This window comes from Simochromis diagramma, unplaced genomic scaffold (assembly GCF_900408965.1).
Source record: "Simochromis diagramma unplaced genomic scaffold, fSimDia1.1 OVJJ01000321.1, whole genome shotgun sequence".
Lineage (NCBI taxonomy): Eukaryota > Metazoa > Chordata > Actinopteri > Cichliformes > Cichlidae > Simochromis > Simochromis diagramma.
Genome location: NW_024386772.1, coordinates 17,285,493 through 17,307,609, shown reverse-complemented (window position 1 = coordinate 17,307,609; position 22,117 = coordinate 17,285,493). Strand labels below are relative to the sequence as shown.

General features: G+C 39.6%; 2 protein-coding genes, 2 long non-coding RNA genes and 1 gene segment (V, D, J or C); 3 read left to right on the top strand and 2 right to left on the bottom strand.

The window, feature by feature from the left end:
* LOC120747509 (immunoglobulin epsilon heavy chain) overlaps positions 1–22,117 on the top strand; it is a 438,017-nt gene that overhangs the window by 324,909 nt on the left and 90,991 nt on the right. The gene's annotated exons all lie outside the window — the stretch shown is intronic.
* The window catches only part of LOC120713955 (immunoglobulin mu heavy chain-like), a 539,092-nt gene that overhangs the window by 433,414 nt on the left and 83,561 nt on the right, over positions 1–22,117 (top strand). The window lies entirely within an intron of this gene.
* LOC120714171 overlaps positions 1–22,117 on the bottom strand; it is a 514,712-nt gene that overhangs the window by 414,275 nt on the left and 78,320 nt on the right. The window lies entirely within an intron of this gene.
* Positions 13,847–14,544, top strand: LOC120714111. The segment is given in 2 exon segments: positions 13,847–14,108; positions 14,208–14,544. Coding segments are annotated over 2 exon segments (360 nt in total).
* On the bottom strand, positions 17,671–19,736 carry LOC120714182. The gene is made up of 3 exons (XR_005691361.1): positions 19,333–19,736; positions 19,062–19,230; positions 17,671–18,576 (listed from the first exon to the last, which is right to left on the bottom strand). It is a non-coding gene; the product is annotated as an uncharacterized LOC120714182 (long non-coding RNA).

Sequence of the window (22,117 nt, the reverse complement as noted above, 5' to 3'; positions counted from 1 at the left end):
GAGTGTTACAGGCATAGTCCTAAAGAATGTAGCCTCATGGGCAGTGTAGTCCGTGCTGCAGGGATAATGGACCGCCATACCCATTATGTGTCTGTGAGCGAGGGAGGGACAAAAAGGGGACTGGGAAACTACGAGTTGTCACCGAGCAGAAACGGGAGCTGGAAGCATGTAAATATAATAATAACCACTGCAGCCAAGAAGAGTGCCTGACGAGCCCAGTTCTAAGTAAGCTATTAAGACTCGACTGTACACCGTGTTCCTGTGTTCCTGTGTTCCTGTGTTCCTCCGAAACAATAAGCTCCGTTTGAGCAGCCTTTCAACGCCTCTCTCTGTCTCTCGCTAGCCAAGTTGACCCAGACAACAAAGTAACGCTAGTTTTCGGCTAAGAGCCCGACACTGAACCCGACGTATTAGCCAGAGGTCCCTTTACAGTTTTACGCCTTTTTACCTGTTTTATATGCGTGCAGAATAGTTTTCTATACGAGATCACTGCAAAAAGTGCAGCCTTACCTAATGTCCACCCTGCTGTTACTCATTTTATATTAAGATTTTAAAATCTAGTTGGTACTGGTATGGCGAGTAGTTTCAGTACTCATGTAGTTGTAAAAAGCATGATAATATATTAAGTAATCCAAAGTATTCAGAATACGTTACTCTCATTGAGTAACGTAACGGAATACGTTTCAAAATACCTTTTGGGGCATGTATTCTGTAATCTGCAGTGGAATACATTTTAAAAGTGACCTTCCCAACACTGCAGACAGGCTCCTGGTAAAGGAGTGGATTGCTTACTATATATAGTGGACTGTGTGAACAGTCCCCCATACTCATCCAGGAATTCATTAAAAAAAAAAAAACAGAAAAACACACACACAATTTTCAAATTTAATTTTTCTAATATTTCATTAATTTATTGCTTCAATCTATCATGAGATGAGATAGCCTTTATTTGTCAGTTGCAGGTCTTTTGCCCACAACCGAGATGACAGACCTTGCCGACCGTACATACAATACAAACGTCACATTGGGGAGACAGGTCAGGCCAGGTAGCGAGGAAAAAAACTCGAAATGTGCAACACAAAAGGATAATACAGGAATGCACAGGTATCAACACACCATAACACAATAAACACAGACAAGCAACATGGGAAAGTGTTCCAGTGTGTATATCTGATCTGGGACCGCTGCAATCTTCGACTGCGCCTCCAGCTGACCCGATGTCCACATCATGGGGGAGGTAAGCGTTGGAGGTGGCGTTGGATAGGGAGGGTGATAATGGGAAGGAACAGACTCAACACAGTCGTTATCAGGGAGTTTTTGTTTGGCTCCAGCCTTGAGCCCACAGCTGGCGCAGATGATGGTGATTTTTCTTTTGAAACAACTCATGAGAATTTCAAGCTGTTCTTTAACACTCCGACACTGGTCTCTCAATCTCCCAATTCTCTTTTAGGTTTTAGACACCGACTGTGAGAGAGTGTTCCAGGGAAAGTAATACAAAAAAGACACGAGACTAGACAAGGACATAAGAACTAGCAGGGAAGATAAGGGAGAGGAGAAAAAGTGCGTCCGCCTCCTCCGAGAGCCAAAGAAAGAATGTGGTTGAAGTTTGTCTATTAGATAGTCTCTTCCAATGCGATTAATGATGAGAAAGTAAAAGAAATGTACATGTGTAGATTGATTCCAGATGGTTCTCATGTTTCCTTACATTTCCAAACAAATCACATAGAGACATGTTGGGTGGCCAAAAGCGTAACATACTGACAATTTGTCACATGGCGTAATTTGTTACACTTTGAGATGAGAGCATGTGTAAAACTACAGAGCTAACTTTGTGTGCAAGTCCAAAATATTTGGACAGAGACAATGTTTTTTTTCCAATTTTGGTTCTGTACATTAGCATAATGAATCTTAAATAAAACAACTCAGATGCAGTTGAAGTGCAGACTTTCAGCTTTAATTCAGACGGCTGAACAAAAAGATTGCATAAAACTGTGAGGAACTAAAGCATTTTTAACACAATCCGTTTATTTCAGGGGCTCAAAAGTAATCGGACAAATAAAATTACTGCAAATAAAATGTTCATTTCTAAAACTTGGTTAAAAACACTTTGCTGGCAGTGACACAGCCTGAGGTCTGTGGCTCATGGACATCAGCAGATGCTGGCTTTCAGTTGTTGTTTGTTTGTGTGCCTTTCTGTCCAAAGTTTAGTCTTCAACAAGTGAAATGCATCCTCTCATCCATCCCATCACACAGTGTTTTACAGATGATGTGTTATGCTTTGATTCATGAACTGCTCCATGTCTTCTCCATACTTTTTTCTTACCATGATTCTGGTAGAAGTTGATCTTGGTTTCATCCAATCAAAAAATATTTTCCAGAACTGTGTTGGCCTTTTTAACACACTTCAAATTACTCTTGATCCCTTTATTTATTTTTATTTTTTCTTTGCCTGTCCTGTCTGGCAGTGTAGCAATGAGAATTGTTGTCTGAAGGCCAAAAAATGCTCAAGGGATAAGGAGAAGGGTCATGCTATCCGCCTAACGTCTCAAGGTGCCTGGGAGCTCCAGTCTACATCGACACAATACCTAACTGTGTGTGGAATAAAGTATGAAACACATATATGATGCTAACCTTCAAATTCACAAAGTCACACAAAAAGTGATATTGATATTACTAGAACATACTTAAATACACTGTTTAAGTTTTTAAGTGTTTTATAAAACGTTGTCTTTTAATTATTAATTAAGTACCCAATAAAATAAATTGCATGGGTTAAAAAGATGTGTCTTCATTGAAGTCATTGTCTGGGCATAAATAATCAAAACACTACACATGGAGATTGCACCGTAAAATAATGTGGAACACTAGAGGGCATACAATGACAAGTTTCTCACATCTGCCAGTATGCAGAGAAGCAATGAAACAGGTTTTCAACAGGTATATTGGCACTGACTGTGTAATCATGATTTTGTTTTGTTTTGTTTGTCACACTGCATGAGACTGTATGAAAAGACTGAAGGAGCTGGTGCCTGCCTTAAACTTTTTGGTAAAAAACAAAACAAAACAAAAAAAACAGTACACCAGTAACAAAGCATCATTTGACCTTCTTATCTGTGACGTTTCATTAATGTGATAGCTTACATAACTTCAACTGCATTTCAGTTACACAAACAGGCAAATTCAACCTGACCAAAAATCCCCACCCACTCTGCCTACACAGCATAAATATCTCTCATTCACATCACCATTTACAGCTGAAGTCTGAACCAGGTTATGACCATGCCCATTTTACAGAGTCTGCTCCTTTTGACTTTTATTTCAGGTGAGTGAAGTCTGTATCAATATAGGAAAAGAATATTATTATAATTTGGATTTTAGCTCATTCCCTCTAAACTCTTTATCTCTTTTAGCTGCTCGCTGCCAGTCTCTCACCTCATCAGAGCCAGTGGTCAGCAGACCAGGACAATCAGTCACTCTGTCCTGTAGAGTTCAAGGACTCTCTCTGGCTTATCTACACTGGATTTGTCAAAAACCTGGGAAAGGACTGGAGTGGATCGGACGCATTGATGGCAGGACTGGCACAATATTTGCCCAAAGTCTCCAAGGCCAGTTTTCCATCACCAAAGACACTTCCCAAAATCGTGTGAATTTAGTGGTGAACAGCCTCAAACAGGAAGATTCTGCAGTTTATTACTGTGCAAAAGAGCCACAGTGAAATAAGAGACTGAAAGGCCATGCAAAAACTGTGTGTGTGAGAAGCACTGAACCATGTCAAGCTTAGAAGATAAATAATGACAGACAAAAACTGTACATGAAAAATAACAATCTGAAATGTTTTAAATTTAAGTTCCTAGATATTAAATTAACACTTAAAAAATAACAACTGCAGCGTTGTTTTGAAAAATTAATTATGTTTTGCCTATTGTCAGTCCTCATAAATATAAATAAATTGATAACTACAAAAAAAATATGAAATAAACATCTAACTAAATTGGTAGTAGCAAATAGTAAACAGCTGTAAAAGCCAAAGGCAGGTATACTGTTCACTCATTACGGTTTACCAGTCAATCACAGGAATAACACAGAAAGACAGACAATTATATGTAATTCTGAATGGCCAGTTTAGAATTACACATTGATGTAACTCTTTCATGTCTTTAGGGTGCAGAAGGAAGCAGGAGTACCCAGAGATAACACATGTAGGCATGAGGGAAACACATAAACGCTGCAGAGAAAGGTCAGCAAGTTGGTTAGAAACCAGGACTTCTTTTTTGGCACTGCATCAACAGGTTCTTGAAACCTGAACTTAGACTAATACTGAATACAGAGATACTACTAAAACCTTATTATTAAAAAAATATTAGTATATTAAAGAGTTAATTTATCATTACAATTTAAATATGAAAATATCTGCAGGATATCTGTAAGTATTACTCAGTTCTTATCAAATAATTCAGTATTTAAAGTAATGTGAGTCTCTGTTAAACTGTGTTGGACAGTTTTCAATATTGTCTCTTCCAATCTAGTTTGATTTTAATAAGTTATATGCTGGATTGAATATTATGATAATAACTCTTTTAATTATTAGTTTGTTTAGAATCAAAATAAACAAACTAATAGCAAGTTAATACTGTGATAACAGAATAATAGCAGAGTCCTTTTAATGGGCACCTCCTTCTCTGTGACATTTCATTAAAATGAAAATAAAATACATATCGTAACACAATCACTACTAACAAACAACGAATAACTCACAAATTCAGAGAGGAGAAGGTTGATGGACATACAAACTCTTTCATTGACATCATCATCACAATAATAATTCACTGTCACTTTGAGGGACACAGTCTATATGCCGTCATTTAAAGAAAATGTGTGTAACAATATACAAATAAGGTTGTTTTTTTTGGAGGGGGGGGTCTTTTTTTTAAAGGAGTGTGTAGCTGTGTGTCAGTGTACAAGTGTACATCATTCAGGTGTAATCATGATGATGATGTTAACACTGATGCTGCTGCTGGCTGCTGGACACTGTAAGGAGTTTTTAATGGATTCACCCTAATAAATATAATAGCAATGCAAAAAATTCAGATCAATAACAAAGATCGTTTTGATTTCTGTCTCCACAGGTGTGTAGAGTATTGATCTCCTCCAACCAGATTCAAGTATTGTGCAGCCTGGACAGACTTTAACCATCACCTGTCAGGTCTCTGGTTATTCTTTGACTGATAACAGCTATGCAACAGGATGGGTCAGGCAACGCGAAAGAAAACCAATGGACTGGATTTTTCATCAGTGGGGTGGAGGAGATTTTTATAAAAATGATGCTTTAAAGGACAAGTTCAGCTACAGCAGAGACACTTCTGCCAGAACAGTGACAATAACAGGACAGAATCTGCAGATGGAGGACACAGCTGTTTATTACTGTGTGCGTCGCTCCACAGTGATGAAAACCACTAACAGACCTGGACAAACACTGAGTAAATGGGAATATAACAGTGATAAAAATGTGATCATTAGTAGTCTCTGTAATAAACTTTTTCTCTGTGGGAGATAAAAAGTTTTCTTATTGTTTCTTTATTCTATTATTTATTGATATATTTTTAATAAAGACATTGTCTGTTTATGTGGTCTACACACCAAAGAGAAGACTTAGGGAAATCTAATTTGCATAAACTACCAGTCAAAAGTTTGGACACACCTTCTGATTTAATGATTTTTTTCATTATTTTTACTACTTTCAAATATTGGAAGCAAGATATATGGAATTATGTAGCAAATAAAAAAATGATAATAGCTCTAAATATGTCTTATACCCTTGACAGCCCTATTTGGCAACTGTTAGAATTCATATTATGGCAAGAAGCAATCAGCTAAGTAGAGTCCATCATTACTTTAAGAGCTGCAGCTCAGTCATTCTAGAAGATTGTAATTTGTGTGTGCAGTTTCAAAAACCAAAAGTATTACGATGAAACTGGCTCACATGAGGACCGCCCCAGGAAAGGATGACCAAGAGTCACCTCTGTTGCTGTCACCAGCCTCAGAAATTGCAAATTAACAGCACCTCAGATTACAGCCCAGATTAACCCAGATTAACCCCAATCCAGAATGGAATCCCAGCAGTGATAACTATTAGGGCAGGATATAAGAATATCATTAGTAATTTTTAATAAAGCTGTGGTTTTGCTGTGGTTTAGTCTGTAAGCAGACTGGAATTTATTGACGTTGTTATTTCCGTCAACAAGCTGAAGAAGCTGACGGGCAACAGCTTTCTCAAGGATTTTGGAAATAAAGGGGAGTTTGGAAACTGGCCTATAATTATTTCAAACAGAGGGATCTAAGGGTTTTTTTTCCAGTAGAGGAAAAATACTGGCTTTTTAAAGTAATCTGGAATGTACCCAGATCAATAGGAAGGATTGACAATAGAGAGAAGCAGGGGGAGATGGCAGGGTGAGCCTCTTTAATGAATTTAGGAGGGATCTCTGTTGGGCAGGGTGAAGTGTACACGTACAGTATGAGACTACATCCAAAAGATCTGTTGAAGAAGTTAATTTAAACTCAGACAACAGAACTGTTTGAGAGACTTGGGGTGGTTGAAATTGTACAGATTTGAACTGTGACTTGATACTGTTGATCTCGTCAGTGAAGAAATCTAAAACCTTTTCAGAGTCATCAGAAGCCAAGGGAGGGAAAGCATATTAAGGAGGATTAAGAAGTTTGCTGATGGTCAACTTTGGAATGTTTTTGATTGCTAATCAAACTAGCAAAATAAGATGTCACCAACCTTTGAAGAACTAGTTTATTTGGTTTGTATGACATGCAATTATAATTTAAATAAGAAAATGTTAAAAAGCATTGAAGAATCCAGGCCTTTAGATAATCAGGGGGAAAAGTCATAGTATTACTAAATGCTTGTAGTGTTCAATTTTGCTTCATTTTTACAAATGTATTCTTGGAATCAGGCACTGCATCATCAAGTCACTCATTTCAATCGACATTGTGTTGCTTACCAAACAAACACTATAAGTATTATGCGTGTAATTTAAAATTATATTTATAATCAGTAAAACCACAGTCTCAGCAAGTAAGTCTAACCTCCTCCTGCAATTTAAATACATTTTAATACATTATTTATTTTGATGCTTTAAGGTGGAGCCAATGCAAATATTGATCCTTCCATCTGTATTTAATTCACAACAAAGTGCAGATGACTAAACCATACAGACAAAAACAACAACTTTTCAATAGGATTTCATCTACATGTATAATGCTTGTCCTGCTATTAGTGATACCTGGTAACCACCACAGTTTTGCACTCTTCTGTATTCATGCTTAGTTTTATTTTTTGGCTCATTTCTGATCATATTTATTTTCTTCTAGCTGTTTGTAGTCAGACTCTTACTGAGTCTGAACCAGTGGTAAAACAGCCTGGAGAATCTCACAAGCTGACCTGTACATATGCAGGAATATCAGATAGTTCTGATATGAGCTGGATCAGACAGGCTGAAGGAAAAGGGCTGGAGTGGGTTGCCTACATTTCTGGTCCAAGTGGGAGCACCAAACGTTATTCCACATCTGTCCAGAATCGCTTCACCATTTCCAGAGACAACAATGTGGATCAAGTGTATCTGCACATGAGCAGCTTGACAACTGAAGACTCCGGAGTGTATTACTGTGCTCGAACGCCACAGTGAGACAGGAAGGCACAGATCTGTACACAAAACACTGCAGATATTGTTGACATACTAACTGGTAGGAAATTTTGCAAAGCAACTACTGATTTTTGTAAATGTTTTTGCCCCTGTGTTTATCCTACATACCAACTCCTATAATGAGACCAAAGTTTGGTAATAAAGTTCTTGCTTCCTGACCTGTGGTTGAATAAACGACAACAACAACAAAAAACAGATTAATAAAACTATGAATAGCCATTAGTTTCACCGTATTTTCTTGTTAGTTTTTGCTGTTTATTAATTATATCATAATGTTTGATCAATAGCGTAATAGGGTTTGACATTGTTATAGTTGTCATTGTCCAGTTGAGCTTTTCTTCAACTAGGTTTTGTGAATACAGGTTGAGCAGAGTTTCTGTAACACAATTGTAACCATGTGAAATTAGGTGTGTTATAAAACTACAATGAAGTGCAGTTTAAAAGTGTTGAATGAATGATTTATTTTAACATTTTAAGGAGGAGTTAATGCAAATACTGGCTCAGCCAGCTTTACTTATTGAATGGGAAAGTGAAGACAAACCAGACAGACAACACAGACAAACAACTTTTCAGTATGACTTTAACTCAATGTATAATGCTCATTCTGCTAGCAGTGATTCCAGGTGAATAACACAGTTCTGCACTTTTCTATATTCATACTTAGGATTATGTTTGGCTTCTTTCTGATCAGTCTCCTTCTTTTTTTTCCAGGTGTTTGCAGTCAGACACTCACTGAGTCTGAACCAGTGGTAAAACGACCTGGAGATTCTCACAAACTCACCTGTACATATGCAGGAATATCAGATGATAATGCTGATATCAGCTGGATCCGACAGACTGAAGGAAAAGGGCTGGAGTGGGTTGCTCACATTTCTGCTCCAAGTGGGGGCACTAAAGTTTACTCCACATCTGTCCAGAATCGTTTCACTATTTCTAGAGACAACAATGTGGATCAAGTGTATCTGCAAATGAACCGCCTCATTGCTGAAGACTCTGCAGTTTATTATTGTGCTCGGAAGCCACAGTGATATAGGAAGCCACACAGCTGTACATAAAAAACACTGCAGATGTCACTGTGACACTGATGGTTAGAATCCATTTCATATTAGTTGTTTTAAAGACTCTTTATTCTAAATGTTTCATATTTATTTAATCTTTGTTAAAACAGCAATCCAATCATTTAATAATAATTAGTGATTAGAACATTCAGCAATAGTACATATATTTCTGCCCCATTGTCTTTCCAAAAAAATAAAAAATCAAGAAACACTGGAGCCATTTCAACTTCTTTAAATGATGATAAAATTACTGTCTGGGTGTAAATGGCAGAAATACTACATGTGTATATTTAGGGACATAAAATAATCATTTGGAGTGGGGCCATTGTGCCGTAAAATAATGCTGAACACTAGAGGGCATGAAATAACAAGTCTCTCTCACCTCTGTCATTATGAGATGAAACAATGAAAGAAGACTGCAGCAGCAACTGCTGGTTATTACGGTGCCTGGCTCTTTTTGGTAAGTTAAAAGAGCAATAACAGAGCTTCCTTATACTGTGCACCTCCTTATCCATGACATTTCATTAAAATGACAGCATAGATTAGATGATATAAAAGGGCTGACAACACACTCTAACTAACAAACAACAAATGGCTAACAAATTCTAGAAAGGAGGAGCTTAACGAACACATACAAGCTCTTATCATCATCATAATAATTCACTTTCACTTTACAGGACACAGGCTATAAATATGCTTTAATTTAAGTAAAATTTCTGCAGCAATATGCAAATAAGGGTTTATTAAAAGGAAGTGTGTGGCTGTGTGTCAGTGAGAAGACAGACACAGCACATGTCACTCAGCTTTGATAATAATGATCATGTTAACGCTGATACTGCTGGCTGTTGTACACTGTAAGGGATTTACTGAATTTGCCCTACTGAATATAATATAAATGCTAAAAAGTCAAATTACCAAGATAATGTTTATTTCTGTGTCCACAGGTGTGTACAGTATTGATCTCATTCAACCAGACTCAAGGGTTATTCAGCCTGGACAGACTTTTACCATCACCTGTCGGGTCTCTGGTTATTCTTTGACTGATGGCAGCTATGCAACAGGTTTGATCAGACAGCGTGAAGGAAAACCAATGGATTGGCTTTTTCATCAGTGGGGAGGAAGTAGTGGCAGCCTTTATCAAAATGGTGCTTTTAAAAACAAGTTCAGCTACAGTAGAGACATGTCTGGTGAGACCGTGACAATAAATGGGCAGAATCTGCTGCCTGAGGACACAGCTGTTTATTACTGTGTGCGTCGCCCCACAGTTATTCACACCACCAACAGAGCTGCACAAATACTGAGTAATTACTGGGTACTGATCAGTTACAGTTGTCCCCATGGTACAGAATAAAGCAAAGCTAATGTGGCTCCATGGTGCTGTGGTTTACACATTCGCCATGTGTAAACCATTCACATTTACCATTCACATGGTTCGATTTTGGGAGGAGACAGAAACTTAATGGGGTTGCATCAGGAAAGGCACCCAACATAAAATTCTGCCAAATCAAATATGCACTACAGTACCTGCAGTCGTGACCCCTTCAGAATAAGGTAGCAGCTGAAATTAGGTTTATCTGGCAAAAAAAATAAATAAAATAAATAAATAGCATTAACATCACAAAGGGAAGTTTGGGCTGTTATTATAATATGCAAAAGAATTGTTCCTCTATTTTATCAGTCAATGGATCGTAATCATGCCCACACGAGTTTGGAATTAGGTCAAACTCCATGGCATGAACTGTAATGGCATGAGTGTTTACCTCTGTTCAGGTAGGTGGGCAGGCCGAGTGATTCAGCTTTAAATTCTATTAAAAGCCCTTTATGTAATCCTGAAGGTGTTTCCTGCATCACTAAATAACTCAAAGTCCAACAACATAATATTCTGCTGTCTGTGTTCTGCATAAATTAAATAGGAATATTTCATTTTCAAATTGTATCTCACTTTCAATACTGAGGGAAGTCAGGTAAAGAAATCCCAGAAAAGTTGATTCTGTTCATCTGGATGTAGCGTTTTTAGTGGGAGAAACATTTCACCACTCACCCAAGTGTTGTAGGGTGTACACAGTTTTAACACAGATGATCAATTAAACTGAATGTGAAGCCATAAGGCAGGGCACAATGAATAGGGCACAATGAATGCCCCTTCTGGGGCTCCTGTTGAAATTAATCACAAAACTTTTTAAAGGAAAGCTATTGCCAGTGAGGTCATGCGCCTCCTGGGTGAGGTTTTCCAGGCTTGTCCCACCAGGAAGAGGCCCCGGGATAGACCCAGGACACGCTGGAGAGATTATATCTCTCGGCTGACCTGGGAACGCCTTAGTGTTCCCCCGGATAAGCTAGAGGAGGTCGCTGGGGAGAGTGAGGTCTGGGCTTCTCTGCTTGGGCCGCTGCCCCCACGACCCGGCCCCAGATAAGCGGAAGAAAAAGGATGGATGGATGGATGGTCATGCTGGTAACATGCTGTCAACAACAACTGGCTTCATTAAGCAAAAATAATATAAATGACTAAATAAAAACAAGTAAAATTATAGACAGTTGGACTGAAATAAATAATGATCAATTCAAACAAACCAGCAGGTTTTGGTGCCTTGCCAATTTTAGAACTTGAACTGCTTTAGCATCATGTTACGATCTTAGCTAAGAACCAAAGTCATTGACATCTGTCAGTCTGGGACTGTGTGTTCTAGACATAACAGATTTACTCAACTGAAAATAGAGTTGTAACAATACATTACATTTAAAACAGATTGCCTATTTACTGCTGATACCTTGTGTTGGGTCTGTGTTTCCACAAGCCCTGCTAATTCTAGAGACTTATTCATCATGAAGAAAACAAGACAGTCGATCGATCGATTATTTGCGCAAGGAAGGCCTCGTCTGTGTCCACCACGAAAATGACCCCGACGACGACCTCCTCTCGCTGCCTTTTTATTGAGAGACAGTTCACACAAAACACATCATAGCAAAGCAACGCCCACTTGGTTCTAAGACAAGGCATTGTATGTATATGTGTGAACTTCTGTATCTAAGTAAGAATGTGTGTGTGTGTGTGTGTGTGTGGCAGACCTCCTGCTGACCAAAGGGTCGTTAACGCAGGAAGGTTACATCAAAAAGCACAAGGATGTGTCTGTAATAAAAGACTACAGCCCCCCACCCAGAACCTCGAGAATCTGGGGGGAAGGACAGTGGAGTTCCTTTCATCAGAGTTGGCAAGCATAGAAATGACAACATTTAACAATTCACTCTAACACCTTGAATGGCTCAAAACATAATATATTCAAGAATATGCAAATAATAGTTACTTAAAAGGGAATAATATGTCTGCCTGTCAGTCAGAAGAGAGATCAGCTCCAAAGATTTAATCTTCAACTTCGCTGGGGAGAGGGAGGTCTGGGCTTCTCTGCTTGGGCCGCTGCCCCCGTGACCCGGCCCCAGATAAGCGGAAGAAAAAGGATGGATGGATGGATGGTCATGCTGGTAACATGCTGTCAACAACAACTGGCTGCATTAAGCAAAAATAATATAAATGACTAAATAAAAACAAGTAAAATTATAGACAGTTGGAATGAAATAAATAATGATCAATTCAAACAAACCAGCAGGTTTTGGTGCCTTGCCAATTTTAGAACTTGAACTGCTTTAGCATCATGTTACGATCTTAGCTAAGAACCAAAGTCATTGACATCTGTCAGTCTGGGACTGTGTGTTCTAGACATAACAGATTTATTCAACTGAAAATAGAGTTGTAACAATGCATTACATTTAAAACAGATTGTCTATTTAATGCTGATACCTTGAATAGCTCAAAACATAATATATTCAAGAATATGCAAATAATGTTACTTAAAAGGGAGTAATATGTCTGCCTGTCAGTCAGAAGACAGATCAGCTCCAAAGATTTAATCTTCAACTTCAAAGTACTGTACTACAAGTACTTGTAGAGTTTCTGTCCCCAATTCCTTTTTTTATGTATATGTTGCCTCTTGAAAGCATAAATTATCTTCCCACTGCTTCACTGATGACATCCAGTTGCCAGTCAAACTGAAAAGCAGAGATCCACAGGAGCCTGTGCTGTAGATGAAGATCAGGCTCCTCAGTTTTAGTCAAAGATGTTTATGGTATAATTGACTGGTAGAAGTGTCCAACTGTATGTCACCCCTAAAGAATCTCTTCTGAAACTCTGAGTTATATGATTTTTTATTGTCATGCTTCTGCACAAAATCTGGGCATGATTTTTGTTCAAACTCCTCCAAAAGGGACTGTAAAAAGTCATTCTTGCTTTATCACTTCCTACCTGGATTACTGTACTTTACTTTAGTATTGAACAAAAACTTACAGAACCTCTAATTTAGTATAGAACAATCATCTGTGTGTTGCCTGAAGTTCATATTGAATGAGCTAGCACTTTTGTGTCTGTCTTAGCTGTTTCACATCATATCAAAAATTAATTTGATGTAGAGATCTCTTCTAGCATCCTTCTACAGTGATGGTCTGGTGACTGGCCTTGTTTTCTGGTTTTCTTTCTTTTAGGTAATTAGTGGGTGGAGCTCACCCTCTTATAGATGTGGCACACCAGAGCAGGTCAGGATCAAGTGCACAATAAAGCAGATTTGCCAGAGCATCTGGTGGTTCCTCTCCTTTATGTATGCTTGGCTATGAAAGCATTTAGTTTTTGTGTTTTGCACATGCTCACTCTTGCATCCTCTGTGCATTCAGCCATTGCATGCAAGCTACTTTTAGTTTCTTTATGTTATTTCACTGAAGTATGTAACAGCCTCTCTTATTGTTTGTACCAGAATAATTAAGTCTTCATTATTAGCAAATTAGGCAGTGAATAGAGTGACAAAGGAGTACAAATCTCCTACTACGACTATTTTAACTATGACAAACAGAATTTTATTTTTTCTGTCTTGCACCTACAGTCATGATAATTTCATTGTCATGGTAATGACTAAAATCTCTCCTATTTTCATATTTATTTCTAAGAAAGCATGAAAACAAAATTGAATTTTAAATTGATTTCAGAAAGCATTTTTGCTGAAATGTAGAAATGTTTGAAATGATGTGAGGTACAAAATGTAAAACAGACTTAAACTTGTATTTAATTAATTTCTGGCTCAAATCAAACATTATAATGTGGTTTAAATTTGTGTGGACTCTAAACAAGTTGAGAAAATGATTAATTCTGAGTTCTTCCAGTGAGGAGGAGTTAATGCAAAACAGCAATGTCTTTCATGTGTATTTATCTGACAGCAGAAAGGATGACAGAGAGCAGTGGACTCACACTTTAACAATATGGACTTCAGGGCAGGACTGCTGCTTTTAACTGTGTTCTTGGCAGGTGAAGATTTTTCACTTACAGATATAAATATTTTGTTGTTTGGTCTTACTATGTTATAGTAAATGACCATTTTTCTTTGTTCTTTTTTTAATCCAACAGGTGTTGATAGTCAGACTATAACACAGTCTGAATCAGTGGTTAAAAGGCCAGCAGATTCTCACAAACTGACCTGTACAGGCTCCAACATTGATTTCAGTAGCAGGTGGATGGCCTGGATCAGACAGGCTCCTGGAAAAGGACTGGAGTGGATTGCAATCATCGAATATGACAGTGATAGAATCTATTATTCTCAGTCAGTTCAGGGCAGGTTTACCATCTCCAGAGACAACAGCAAAGAGCAGCTGTATCTGCAGATGAACAGCCTGAAGACTGAAGACACTGCTGTTTATTATTGTGCTCGACGACCACAGTGACTGGAGCTGGTTGAATGGCTGTACAAAATCCACCATAATGTATGTTTGTTAAAAATACAACTTAAGACTATTTTCTCATACCCCAGAGACAATGCTTGTATGATTTTGTTGTTAAAATCATTGCCAGGAAGAGAAACAACCACAAATTTTAGTATTCTGAACGAAAAGTAGTGCTTATCAGAACATTGGAGGTCAGTCAGTGTCACATCTGTCCATGACTTTTGAATTAGGCCATTTTGTCTATTTTAAGAAAAGAAAAAACAAAGGAGAAACCTGATTCTTATGATCTTTTCTTAACTTTGATCACTCTTTAGCTTTCAGTTACTCCTTGTGTCATTAATTCATACTGTCCGGTACTCCCCTACTTCTAATGCCAAGTCACATCCTCCTTAGCCCTTCAGTCATACTGCAAGCTGCACCCATACAAATGTGCAAAATGTCTTCATCTGTATCATTTCAGGAGGTGAGCGCGAGGAAGAGAAACTGAGCTTTGAATATCTGCTTATTCACTGTCAACTAAACTCTGTGTCTGTTTCAGCTGCTTGTGATCACACTGAATCTTCTGTTATCAAAATTATTAAAACCATTTGTATAGAATGAAGAAATATAACTGTTGATATTAAACCATATTCACTAAATAGGTTTGTTTTTATAACACAAATCTAGGTTTTGGACTGATAGGGTATGAGACAAACACACAGCTCATCCTGTCCTGTACTTTTCTTTTTAATGCCGACGCACATCCTTCTGATACCCCCCATTCTGCAAATTGTCACCATCACAAAAGTGCAAATTATCTTCATTTTTGGTATCTTTTTGCTGGGAGGAAGAGAAGAAGCTAAATATATTATTCCCGACTGTGAACAACAAGTTTTATTGGGAAAATGCGTTAAATTTCTTTAATTCATTTTAAAAGGACCTTTCTGAGAAAGTGCAGTAGGCTACAAAAATGTATCTAAAGAAAGTTAGAAACAGCTGAGAACCAAAGTCATTGACATCTGTCAGTCTGGGAATGGTTACGAAGCCATTTCTCAGGCTTTGGGACTCCAGGGAACCACATTCAGAGCCATTATCCAAAAATGGAGAAAAGTTGTATATTGTGTTATGTAGCCTCCCAGGAGTGGTCAGCCAAAAATGACTCATTCAGGAGATCACAAAAGATCCCAGAACAACATCTAAAGACTGCAAGTCCAACTTGTGTCAGGTATGGCCCGTATTCATCATTCAACAATGAGAAATAGTCTCTGCAAAAGTGACATCCATTGGAGAGTTACAATTAAGTAATCATTTAAAAACTGGATTTTGTATTTACATGGGTTTTCTTTGTCTTATATTAAAATTTGCTTCAGATTCAGAAACATGTAATTAAGACAAATACCAAATAATATTAATAATAAATTACGAAGGGGCAAATAGTTTAACATATGTATCCCCACTTCAATTTAACGGACAGCTCATGACACAACTGTAGCTTTAATGTGCTAGTTGTGACCACAGTGATTCAAACCATCAACAGATGCAAACCCAGTAGCATCACGTCTAAAAATATATCAACATTAACAGTTTGATTGTTTATATTTCTTGGATCTGGAAAAACAATCACAAATTAACAATTAACTCAGTACGTATAGTACTATATAGTCAACATTAGCCACCTTGGATTCTATCAGGATTCTTACCAGTCCAGTGCTCACAATTAAAAAAATAAAGAAAAACATTAGGCTGAATGGCGTTTGTATTTTCCCTTACGAATCTCTGGGAGGGTTCTCGCTGAGTGCTACCAGGTTCCTCTAACATCCAAAGACATGCTAAAGGTTATAAGTGACCATGTGAGTCCCATGACAGACTGGCAGCCTGTCCAGTGTGTGCCCGGGTTCTGATCTCATGACATTTATTCATTTATTTGTTATTTACTTAGTTAGTTATTTAAGGAAAATAAATAAATATCTCAAAATGCTTTGCATAGGACAATATAACTCTGTTCTAGATATAACAGATTTACTAAATTGAAAACTGCAACAATGCATTACATTCAAAACAAATTATCTATATACTGCTGACACCTTAAATGGATCAAAATATAATATATTCAAGAATATGCAAATGATAGTTACACTTCTGCCAGAACAGCAACAATAACAGGACAGAATCTGCAGACCGAGGACACAGCTGTTTATTACTGTGTGCGTGTTAGTGACACAGTGATCCAAAACACCAAGAGACCTGCACAAATACTCACAAACATGCACGACATACATGGTGTAAATTTGAATATCAACAATGAAATGAAAACAAAAAATGACATGAATTAACACTCATTGCTCACTTCTTCCTTAACACACAACTCCCAAGTATATGCATTTGATTAAGTTTAACACACAGCTGTGTGCGATTTATTCTTACTTCCAGTTATTAACAAATTCACACGTTGGGAGATTTTGTTGCAGTATTTTGTAAACCACAGGTTTTGTCCCTCTCAAGCTGCACTGTTAAAAAAAACATCTTAAAAAAACAGTAATATTCCGGCAGCTGGGGCGCCAAAATACTTCCGTAAAATAACAGAAAATAACTATCTCATAAAAATACAGTTATTTTCAGTAATGAAAATAGAGTTTGTTGCGCTAATTTTACATGGGATTTTGCCTTTTCCAAGTGCTTTTAGACATTAAATTAGAAACATTTTAATGTGAGTAAACAATGAAATTACCTATAAGCAAGGTCAATGAATGTGGCAATATGAATAATAATGCTTAAATTTACAGAAATATACAGTTAACAGTTGGGTTAAATAACATTATTGGAAGTAAAAAAGTTGTATATTCAATTATATTTGATGTAATACTACATTATACAGCACAAAATAATCTGATTTATCTATTAAAACATATCACAAAAGTTTTTTTAAAATGTTTTATAAAATTACAATTCACTGTTAATGTTACATAATATCACATGTAAATTTAGATTTTAAGTGTAATTTAACATAAATTTCCTGAATATTTACTGGACTTTCAGTTTAAATTAAGTGTGCTCCATGTAAGATTGTTGGTTTTATCTGTCACAAAACACCCAAAGAACCCTTATTAAACAAAACCCCTGATTATAATTACATCAAGATTATGTTCATTCTTGATCGTATGTTGTATGAGCAGTTTTTACATGCTTATTTTACTTATAAGACATGAGACATTGTTTCAATCATTAACATGGATTTTATTGACAAAAAGATAACCCTTCCTGGAACAATCCAAGAACAACTAACACTTATGCATAAACAAAGGCACGTAGAAAAAAGAATGTAATGCAAACGCACATTTGAGCACAAAAGAAGGGGACGATGCCACCTCGAACGTTCATCTGCCTCCCCACATCTGGAGCAACGAAAAGGGGTATATTTGAGGCACATAACCTGCAGGTTTAGAAGAAGCTCTAGCTTTCTGAAAGTCTCACATTCAGGGCTGCTGCTGGCCATTTGGGTTCCCTTGGAGAAATTTGCAAAGTAATCATATGCAAAGAACAACTCGAGTAAAACAAAAGCCTCATTGTTATGTTGATTATACTTAACTGATAAGTATTGATATGTTGTAAGTTGTCACTTTAACACAAACTTTTACCAAAATAACTGAACGAATGGGACTGTGTTTGCAGAGCAAGCACCACAAGTGTCAATGAATAGCCTATTACAATGAACTGAGATGAAGATAATACTTAAGACAATGCTACACCTAAAGCAGGACAAAGTGACAGAGAGCCTGTCAGCAGACAGTAACATACCAACTGGCTAGCACTAATGCTAGCTAAATATGAATAGGATTTGCAGCCTATATTTCACTTTTCCCCTATCAAGCGGGCCACCCGTGCTGTTGACATTGACCATGAGCCAGAGACCAGTGTTACTGAACAGCAGATTATGTTATCCTCAGGATAAAAATAATAACTTTTTATGCTCTCCACTCATAGTCCGCAATTTTGGCGATCAACATCATAACCTTTGGATTGATTGCAAGGTTTTTCTTAGACGCGTTCCACTCCACTTTGGGTTTATCTTAAGGCACCTGTCGAATGAAAAACAACAACTTCATTAAGAAACTGAGGACTGGACTGTATGTGTTTTTTTTTTACATTTGCAATGAATCTAAGTGTAGATTGAGCTTGCTTTTGAGTGCGTGTTTGTACATACAGGTCATTGTGGAACAGAGAGGTGATGCAAAGATGTTTGGTTAACCTGTGAGTCTTGGAAATACTGTTTCAGGGTAGTGAAACATCTGTGAACATCTACTACTCAAAGGTCTCTTTCTATAAGTTGACATGAGCATGAATCAAGGATATTTCAGAGACAGCCATCTGAAACGCAAATATTAATTATTTCTTGATTTATCAATCTAAAGATCATCTCAACACTCAAGCATTGCTCAGTCCTATGCGTTTTAGCTGCAAATGAAAGGAAATCTGATGATTTGATTTGGATTGCATAACTTTAGATTTCACTATCTCGTCATTCTTATGTTTCAATGCATAAAATTGACTGGTGCCGCCTTACCATTGCAAGAATTCCAAGGTTGCTGCCTGGGCTACTGGATAAGAAATGTTCATGCAGTAGGAAGAGCCAAACATCAGGATAAGTGCGCCGCTGAAGATAGTGATATGGCCATTCACAATGGCCTGGTCCACAGATAACATGAAGTCCTCGGCTGCCAAAGTAGAGTTCCCTGTTGTGTACATGAACATGATACAAGGGGACAAAAAACAAGTCCATACATGACTCAAACAACTAACTGCAATGTTACAACTGATGTATATCAATTACATACACTGGCATGCAGTTTGGGGCCCCCAGTCAACTGCAAGGTGTCCAAACTTTTGCTGTGGGCACTTTCCTTTTCTGTTTAAAAAAAAAATAAAAAATATGAAAATTATTTTATTTAAAATTAAATGCCATCTGTAACTTTATGCCATTTGGAAATTATTTCATCTTCCACTTGTTTAACTGTTCATATGAACTAAAATTTTGACCATGGGTGCCCAAACATTTACATTAAAGCACCACAACTGCGACAGGCGTATCTTTTGACATCTTTAAATGCAGCACAATACTCACCTTTACAGCTTACTGAATAAATTTGAGAACTCATGCAACTAATCTGCAGAGGAAGAAAAAAAACCTTCTAAATCATGAAACCTGCCAAAATCCAAATACATGTCTGCAATGTACGTTCATATGTAGTCAAATAATTCGCTTCAGCTGCTTTAGTCTACTTCATCTCCACAAATAAAAGAAAAATACTTGGCATATCCTTTACATGTCCATTACATTTTACAGGGCAAAGCTAGCACAGTGGGCTACTTCTATTTCCCTCACTTTATCATGCAGCTCATCTTGGTGCGCATGAGCTCTCTACAGGAGTGCAGGTGTGTTGCTAGAGTGGAACAGCTCGCTATTAGGTCTTAAGTTGCATACTTAATTTCACAATGAGACAAATGCATCAGTGGCAGCTGTCGTCGCGACCCCCTAACGGGTATTAGCAGTGTAGAAACTATCCGCGTTGCAACTGCTGTGTTTACACGGTCACAGAAAGCTGGCAGCTAACAAATTAGCAAACAACAACTCTGCTAGCCAGCAAGCTAGCGGCTGGTCTAACTACACCTTATACTGACAGACGACGTGTTTTGCCTTCATAGCTAGGGATTCCATGCCTTTTACCGTTGTGGCGTGAATAAGGCACGGCGGGACCACGGAGCAACGTTCAGAGCCAACTTTATTTAATTCACGTCACACCACACACACCAACCCCTGAGATCCCGTGTTTTAACACGGTGGGCGTGATTGCGGATGCCGTGCAGGTGCGTCCGCACGGCACCGCAAACCACGCCCCACCACATACCCCCATCGCCCGATTGAGGCCGGGGAGCAATCTGGCCGAACCTACTCCCCCCCCCCCGCGAACTGGGGCGAGACTCGGCCCAAAACATCGGCGCCCCAGCCCAAGCGACGGGGAAGCGTCCATTCTGGTGGCCGCCCGCGCATCCAGCGGCAACGGCGAAGTCGGTCCGGAGGTCGGCCGCGTAGCAAGCGGACACGGCCCCACAGGCATGGCCGTGAGCTCCTGTACACAGGCGGCTGGGCAGACGTCAGGCGCGCAGAATCGACTGGTGGCAGCGAGGCTGGACTAGCCAGCCCGCCGACCCCCGGCTTAGCGGGGCTGTCCCGCTCCTCTGCCTCCAACTCCGGCTGCGCAGGCTGCCCTGGAGCAGGGATCTCCGTCTCCTCGCACAGCTGCTCCGCCACCGCCTCCGCCACTCCCGTTTGGAGCGGCTCCCCGCACTGCGCCTCCAGCAGGCACAGCCCCTCGTCCACCTCTGGGTGGAGCGACTCCTCTTCCTCCGGCAGGTGTAGACCCTCGCCCGCCTCGTCCTCCGCCTCCGATTGGAGCGGCTCCTCCACCGCTCCCGGCAGGAGCAGCCCTTCACCCGGCTGCTCCTCCTCCTCCGGCAGGCTCGGACCCCCGCGTGACTCGTCCACCACCTCCGGCTGCCGAGGTGCCCCACACGGCTCCTCCACCGCTTCACTGTCCTCGGGACACACTTGTGGGGGTGGCACCCAGGCCCAGAGCAGCGCCACCAGCTCCCCAATCCTTTCCAGGTGGCGCTCGGACCGGTCCTGCAGCTCTTCCTGCTGGCGACGCACCTCCGCCGCCTGCTCCCGCTGGGCGGCCGCCATTTCGGCCACCCTCCGGGCCAGCTTCTCCATTCCCTGGCTCCAATACGGACCCGCCGTGCCGCCTCCTGGGTTTCGGCACCAATGTGGCGTGAATAAGGCACGGCGGGACCACGGAGCAACGTTCAGAGCCAACTTTATTTAATTCACGTCACACCACACACACCAACCCCTGAGTCCCCGTGTTTTAACACGGCGGGCGTGATTGCGGATGCCGTGCAGGTGCGTCCGCACGGCACCGCAAACCACGCCCCACCACAACCGTGTTACGGTTCGGCGTTGGCAGTGTATTGTTTTAGGCGTTTTGTTTTGGCGTGACTGTTATGTGTTTCCTGTTTTACTTTGAAAGTCTGTGTTATCTTAGTGTGCAATTTACGTGTCCCTGTCTCGTCAGTGTAAGCGTTGCCCCAGCTGTGTTTCCCTCTTGTTGTCCATTTCCTGATTGCTCCCTCTGGGTATTTAAACCCTGTGTTTCAGTGTGTCAGGGTCGCGATTCTTCCCCCCGTTGTAAATAGTTTGGCGCCTTGTGTTGTGATGTAAATAAATATCGTATTTTGCTTTAAAGAAAATAGTTGTCGATACTTTCGTTTTGGGATTATTTTTGTGGAAGCTCGTATTAGTCTTTTTTATGAGTTCGCCCTCCTTAAGAGCAGTGAGCTTGGGGGCCCTTTTTCCCTTTTTTTTTTATTTTTCCTGAGTTGCACGTCGGTTGCCTAGGCCGGGGTGTAACATATGGGGGCTCGTCCGGGATCCGCTGGAGGGTCCGAGGGACCGCTTCAGCATTCCGTCTGTCTTCACTGGAGGGTCCGAGGGACCGCTCCAGCCTTCATCAGCTTCGTCTGCCTTCGCTTCAGCCGTCCGTCTCCGCTGGAGCGCGTCCG